At 50.6% G+C, this 7671-nt stretch overlaps 1 protein-coding gene across 1 annotated transcript, besides 2 other annotated features; it reads left to right on the top strand.

Annotated features, from left to right (window-relative positions):
- Window positions 1-100: 100 nt before the first annotated feature.
- Window positions 101-2985: a sequence feature (repetitive element).
- Window positions 2986-3178: 193 nt separating this feature from the next.
- Window positions 3179-5059, top strand: CYME_CMS002C (copper-containing amine oxidase; the record flags this gene model as incomplete). Its single annotated transcript, XM_005538636.1, has 1 exon — window positions 3179-5059. The coding sequence occupies one exon, from the start codon at window positions 3179-3181 to the stop codon at window positions 5057-5059; it is 1881 nt and encodes a 626-aa protein (XP_005538693.1).
- A 102-nt stretch (window positions 5060-5161) lies between these two features.
- Window positions 5162-7671: part of a sequence feature (repetitive element) that runs on past the window's edge.

Raw genomic sequence — 7671 nt, 5'->3', positions numbered from 1 at the left:
ACTATGAGATCGAAACTTGCGTCGAGAATCCAGAAACTACTTCACACGCAGGTCTGCGAGAGCGCCAAAGAACAGAGGTGGAGCGCGAAATTCGCGCGCGATCAACGCCTTTCGAAAGTCGAACAACGTCGGCCATGTACAGTAGTGGCGGGAAAACCGCGCCTGAGACAAATCGTCACCAACTGACGCGCAGGCGCCTCCCCGCCTTTTTCGACCGGCCACCCACTACTGCTTCCAACTTTTTCTCATATAGTTCGACTTTTAGAGGCTATCCAACAAAGTTGCCTTTTGTCTTCTCTGGAGGTCTTTCCTCCAGCACCGCACATTTTCGGATATTGATAGCGGCATTAAAGTCTCGGTTCACGAATTCCATACGTTCCTTCCCACCACTGGTTGTACTTACTTACGCAAGGAGTCCGCGAACTTTCGCGCTCCTTTCCATTTGCTCTTCTGTTAGCGGTCCGTACTTGGCGATTTCCTCAGGGATCCGCCGGCACTTTTTCATCTCGACTCGCTGAAGTGTACATCCCAGTTCATGGTGTGTATAGGATGTTCGGAACTCGTCTACAGGTATCGCAACGAAACGTTGTGCGCACTCCTTGTACGTTCTTGTCGTTGGAGCTGGCGTAGTTCCTTTTTGGGTCTTCCAGTGGCCTGCCCCATACGCTACTACAAGCTTCTGATTTTCATTCTCCTTGAGGGCGCTCAACTGATTGAAAAAGTTGGCGAACGCCCGCTGCTTCCCACAATACAGTTTCACACGCAAACGAGCCCACCGGGGCATGGTATACTCCTCCCACAGCACATCCCAATGCGCCATGCGAACTTCCACGAATTTACGAAAAGCTTCAAAGTCGGCTCCTCGGCTCGTCACCCCGCTCAAATGTTCCGGGAGATCTTTCATTCCTGAATTCCATTTCTCGGTTTTCTTCCTTGCATTCATTACACCGGATTCTCGGTAATATCTAGCTCTTGAGAACCTCGAAAGACGCATGTCTTTCTGACGTAAGTTGCCGTCAGTACCATCTTCCGCGCGCTTGGGTGCTGCGATGGTTATGATATTCGTATTTCCAGGGTCCACACCAACGACAAAGTCGTTCTCCTGCACTTTCTGCATTGTAAGATCCGCCTCCGTATTTCCTTCATTCTTCGCCACGTCAACGACAAGGTCGTTCTCCTCCACCTCCTGCGTCACAGGATCCGCCTCATTCTTTTCTTCATCCTTCGCCGCGTCAAAAATAAGGTCGTTCTCCTCCACCTCCTGCGTCACAGGATCCGCCTCATTCTTTTCTTCATCCTTCGCCGCGTCAAAAATAAGTTCGTTCTCCTCCACCGCCTGCGTCGCAGGATCCGCCTCATTCTTTTCTTCATCCTTCGCCGCGTCAAAAATAAGTTCGTTCTCCTCCACCACCAGCGTCGCAGGATCCGCCTCATTCTTTTCTTTATCCTTCGTCACGGGCACAGCCGACGGCGGACCAGGACGATCTTTCTTGAACCGCCGATAGTGTACACACTAGGCTACTCCATCGGTATCAATCATTCCGGTGAACAACGTTTCCTTGCTCACTCGCAAGCGTTTGAAACCGAAGATATTCTTCCAGTACGTCTCCCGGTTTTCACCGGAGAACTCCTCCTCGCTGACACTGAAATCCGGACTGATCTCCTTCATGATGGCGTGAAGGACGCCGGAGTCAATAGTCACAAATATGACTTGATCTTGCACATTGGAACCACGTCGAAGCGCTTACCCATTAGGAAAGGCTTCCGTCTCTCCCACTCTTCATTTTTTCCCCACTCAGCCTCGCCTCTGCCTTGCGTTTGAGTTCTCGGTCCAGAAACACAAAATAGCGCAGGATGAGGCGATAGTATCATTCCTTATCTTTTTTCAACTCTGATATCTTGTCTGTCGGATTTGCCAACCCCAAGACTGCACGGTACACTTGTATGGCCGCACGGATGACAGAAGCTTCATTCTTTCTCTTACGTGATGTCTTCTTGTCGACGAGTTCGATCTCATCTTCATGCTTGCGATCTTTGGTGATGCCTATGATAATCGCCCATTTTCCTTGGCGAGACAGGCCCGGGTAGAGTGCAATCACGGCGCGTATCATGGAACGTTCGAGGTTCTCTGTCAAATGGTTCTTCAGGTTCGTGAGGTACTTCATCGCCCCATAGTCGTAAACATCCCGGTCACCCTTGTACCGAGTACCCTTGAAGCTGTAAAAGGGATGTTTTTCGTGGAGCGCATACACCCGCTCATTTTCCTTCCGCGCTTTCTCTGTGCCAAGCATCAAGTGACGAATAAAGGTCTTATCGAAAAACTTGTCCGGAATGCCACCATTTCCATCTAGGTTACGTCGCGACACATCTCCTTCACCAAATGGAATAGTTATGAAGAAACCTTCATAATCCTCAAGGAGTACGAGTCGACACGTTTTTCGATAGTTTCTCGCAACTTTTCCTTGTAGGGATCCTTGATATGTCCAAGAAGAAAGGTTTTCACCTCCATCTCGTTCTACAGTCATGTTTCTTGCCGCCTCCGACGTAGGGCATCCCGCTTTCGGTTCTTCTTCTCTTCCTTTTCTTCTGGACTCGGCACTGCTTTTTGTTTGTCTCTAGCGGCCGGCGACCCTGGGCCTCCAGGATCGTCAACTTGCTTTCTCAAAGCTTTCCTTTTTTAGGTTTTTTTAAAAAAACAACGCTCTTTGAACGCTTCTGTCATATACTGCGAAAAACCACTTGTCTAGACTTGTTTGAAGGTTGAAACAAATACGAAGTGAAAAAATGTTCTTGGCTACGACCTGAATTGAAATCCAACTTTTTCCGGTTGAACAACACCCTACTGATCAGGATCGCGTTTCGCTTCAACGGCATACGCATCGTGTCAGTTGACTGCCTGATTTCCCAGGTATACGCTCACCGAGAGCGATGCGTGCACTGCGCGAGACGCCTCCCCGCTCGATGAAGGAGACGTGTCCGACACCCAGATTGCTCCTGTACGTTCTGTACATCTATGTCGCAAGTTGATCGCTCAACGGAATTTATTCCTTCATTGCTCCCGGTTTCCGTTGCAGTCCTTGGTACGATAGACGCTGAGGCGCCTTGAAGCGCAACCGAGGTAATCTTGGTTGCTCGTGTTGTCTTTGCAGTACTGCACAAGAGGCAGGACACCTCTATTATGCACCCGTTGACGCCGCTCACGCCAGCGGAGATTTTACGTGCTGCCAGCATCGGCCGCCAGGGCGCACCTTTCCCAGAGGAACCGCTCTTTGAGCGAATTCAGCTCCACGAGCCACCCAAAGAGCTCTGGGTGGCCGGCAAGCCCACCGAACGTGAGGCCGAGGTCTTCATCTTCCGGAGAAGCTCTATTGGCGTGTGGAAGCTGATCGTTTCGCTCTCGCAAGAGATCGTAATCGCCAAAAAGTACTACCCGAACGCTCGCCCTATGCTCCAGCTTGAACAGTTCACTGCTATAGAAGAAGCTGTACGGGCGTGTCCGGAGTTCCAGGCTGCGTGCAGGAAACACGGTATCGAAGACATGAGTCTAGTTTGTATTGATCCGTGGTCGGCAGGGGCGTTCGGTTCCGTTGAGGAGAAGGATCACCACCTTGCGTTGGCTTTCTGCTGGGTACGGAATCATGCCGATGACAACCTCTATGCACACCCAGTTGAAGGACTTTACGCGATGGTGGATGTCCTGGGCAATAAAGTGCTCAAAGTTTATGATCTGCAGAATATCCCCGTACCGCGAACGGAATGCAATTACGAACCGAATCTGAGAACTGATATTCGCAAGCCCTTGAAGCCGCTGCGCATTGTGCAGGACCAGGGACCGAGCTTTGTCCTGAACGATCATACAATTGCCTGGGATCAATGGTCTCTGGTGATTGGTTTCAATGCACGCGAGGGTATCACGCTGCATGATATTCGGTTTGCTGGACGCCCAGTGGCTCGCAGGCTCTCCCTGGTGGAGATGGTCGTGCCGTACGGCACGCCAGTGGAGCCCCACTTTCGAAAGAATGTTTTTGATATTGGGGAGTACGGGATCGGTAAGCTAGCGAACTCGCTACGGATGAATTGTGATTGTACCGGTTGCGTGGTTTATATGGACGCCCACATTGCCACGATGCACGGCGAGCCGCTGACCATACCAAACGCCATCTGCATTCACGAAGAGGATGCCGGCCTGCTCTGGAAGCACTGGGATTTCCGCACCGACCGTGCAGAAACGCGGCGCGGTAGACGCCTCGTCATCTCCAGCATTTCAACGGTTTGCAATTACGAGTACGCCTCATACTGGTATTTTCGTCAGGACGGCGCCATTGAGTACGAAATGCGGGCTACTGGCGTCATCAGCACTGTGGCCTGCGAGCCGGGCAGACCGAGCCGCTACGGTACTGAGGTTATGCCTGGCGTCGAAGGACACATTCACCAGCATTACTTCTGCGTGCGGATGGACCTCAGCGTAGACGGGGATCGCAACTCTGTTGTAGAGTGTAATACGCGAGCGGAGGATGCAGCTGCGAATCCCTACGGGAATGCGTACTACGTCACCGAGACGCTGCTACGAACTGAGCTGGAGGCATGTCGCTGTGCGAATCCTGCCAGCCACCGGTATTGGAAAGTGTTGAATCCGAACAAAAAGAATCGTGTTAATATGCCAGTCGCCTACAAACTAGAACCGGCACATACGCTCACGTCGTTCCTTGACCCGGACTCACCCTCTGGACAGCGCTCCGGCTTTATCCGTCGTCATTTGTGGGTGACAGCCTATGACCCGGAAGAGCGCTTTCCAGCTGGTGAATTCGTGAATCTCTCGGACGGACAGGACGGCATCCTTCGATTTGTGTCTCAGAATCGATGCATCGAGGATACGGATCTTGTGCTCTGGCACGTGTTCGGCATTCATCACTTGCCGAGACCGGAGGACTTTCCAGTGCAGCCGGCAATGAGCACTGGCTTCATGCTACAGCCATACGGATTTTTTGATGAAAATCCAGCAATCACTCTGCCACGCTCGAGCGACGCGTCCCAAAGTGGTTGTCGTGCCTGCGGCTAGGCTTCATCCGCATCGGATGTTCCGAGCAAGTCCGAAGGTACGGCGCACTTCGAGTTAAGCGCGGCGCCCTGAAGTTTCCTGATGATCTGGTTCGCGAAGCTTACGCGGCGAAACGCCTTTCTAAGTCGAACAACGCCGGTCGTGTACAGTAGTGGCCACCGGCGCCCGAGACATAACGTCTCCAGCTGATGTGCAGACGCCTCCCCGCCGTTTTCGACCGGCCACCCACTACGGCTTCCAACTTTCTCTCATATAGTTCGGCTTTGTGAGGTTGTCCAACAAAGTTGTCTCTTGTCTACTTTGCAAGTCTCTTCTCCAGCACCGCACATCTACTGATACTGATAGCGGCGTTAAAGTCTCGGTTCATTAACTCCATCCGTTTCTCGCCATCGTTCGTTGTACCTACTAATGCAAGGAGTCCACGAACTTTTGCCCTCATTTCCATTTGCTCTTCCGTCAGCGGTCCGTACTTTGCTATTTCCTCAGGGTTCCGTTGGCACTTTTCCATCTCGCCCCTGTGGAGTGTACATCACAGCTCGTGGTGTGTATACGAAGCTCCAAATTCATCTACAGTTACCGTAACGAGACGCCGTGCACACTTTTTGAATGTCCTTGTCGTTGGGGCACGCGTAGTCCCCTTTCTCGACGCCCAGCTCCATGCTCAATATGCTACTACGAGCCTCAGACTTTCATTCTCCTTCAAGGAGCTCAACTCATTGAAAAAGTCCGCGAATGCATGCTGCTTCCGACAGTATAGATTCGCACGTAGAAAAGCCCACCGGGGCTTTGTATACTCCTTCCACAGCGCATCCCAATGAGCAAAACGAACATCCATGAAATCTTGAAAAGCCTGAAAATCCGCTCCTCGGCTCTTCACCTCGCTCACAACTTCGAGATGCTCTTCCACTTTTGCATCCCAAGTCTCAATTTTCTTCCTCGTATTCACGATTCCCGCTTCTGGGTAGAACGTCGATCTCTAGAACCTCAAAAGACGCCTGTCATTCCGACGTAAGCTACATTCAGTAAAATATTCCGAACGCTTGTAACAACGATGGTTATAAAATCAGTATTCCAGGATTTGAGGCCGACGACGAGGTCGTCCTCGTGGGGATTATATATCCCATGGCCGGCCTTCCTGTTTCCGTGCTTCGGCGAGGGCGGTAAAGAAGACGGGATGGGACAAATGCCTGCTACCGCTGAAAGTGTACATATATGTATACCCGATCGTTATCCATGGCCCCGGTGAATACCTTTTACTGGCCGGTTTCGGACGCTTGAACTCGAACTTCCGCATCTAGTAGGTATCCCGGTCTTCGCCGGTTACGTCTCTGTCGCTTCCATCGGGCACTGGATAAACCTCTTCCATGAAGGCGAAAAGAACTCTAAAGTCAAAAATCAAAACATGTGACAGGAATTCGCATAACCGGTCGAAAAAAGCGCAACTGGAGGAGTTCTTCAGTGCCAACTCTCCAATACTCCATTGTATCCATACTCAGCTCCATTTCGGCCCTGCGTTCGAGATCTCGATCCAAAAACCATGAAGTAGGGCAAGATGAGGAAGGAACATCTCTCTTCATATTTTCCATACATGACAGGTTTTTCTCTTGGGTTGGCAAGTCCCGAGACCGAACGATGCTTTTGAATACTTGCGTGGATAACAGAATACCTATTTTTTCACCTGTGTGATGTTCTCTTGTCGACAAATATGATCTCCTGTTCATGCTGGCGATCGTTCTTCATACCATCGATGATTGCCAGCATCCCTTCGCAAAACAGGCCCGGGTACAGCACAATGACAACGCGTATCATGATACAATCGAGGATTAGGATCCTATGGTTCCTCACATTCATGAGGCACCTAATTGCCCTGTATTCGTAAATATCTGCGTCACTCCTGTGTCCAGCACCGTTGATGCGGTATTTGTCGTAAATTTTGACGTAGGCATCCGCCCGCTAGTTTCCCCGCGATGCGCCCCCATTGCAAGCATTCAGATAGTAGATGAAACTCTGTTTTGAAAAAGTGTTCCGGAAAGATCAATTTTGCGATGTGCGTTACGTCGCGATGGAGCTCGCTCACCAAATGCGTCAGTTCTAAAGGAGAGTAACAATCATTCCTGGAGTGCGAGTCGACGCAGTTTCTGATTGCATCTTGGAGCGTTCAGTCGTACGGAACATTGATATGTTGGAGACGACAGGATTCCACAACCATATCGACATAGACACGAAACTAGTGCAGCGTTCGTCGTAGCACCTCCCCATTTCGCTTCCACTTCTTTCCTAGTCCTCTGGAATTAGCTACTATGTCACCTTTTTTCCCGATATTCGGCAACAACGGCCATCCATAACACACAACCTCATATTACAAAAGTCTGACATTTTTTAGCAAAAAACTCGTCGGACACCTCTGCGTTGAATGGCGAAAATCAGTTGAATACTCTTACTAGAAGTTAGAAACGCCATTGAATACAAAACTATACTTTGCTACCATTCGATTAAGAATGCAAGTGGCCCCAATGGAGCAGTCGCTCTAGAAGAGGTCATTAACACGTTCCCCATGATCGGCGAGACGCACAGAGTGTAACGTAACGGCAAGAATTCGCGATGCGCTACCA

The sequence above is a fragment of the Cyanidioschyzon merolae genome, chromosome 19 (assembly GCF_000091205.1).
Source record: "Cyanidioschyzon merolae strain 10D DNA, chromosome 19, complete genome".
Taxonomy (NCBI): Eukaryota; Rhodophyta; class Bangiophyceae; order Cyanidiales; family Cyanidiaceae; genus Cyanidioschyzon; species Cyanidioschyzon merolae.
The sequence above is the reverse complement of the archived record's forward strand: the minus strand, read 5'-3'. Positions and strand labels throughout refer to the sequence as shown.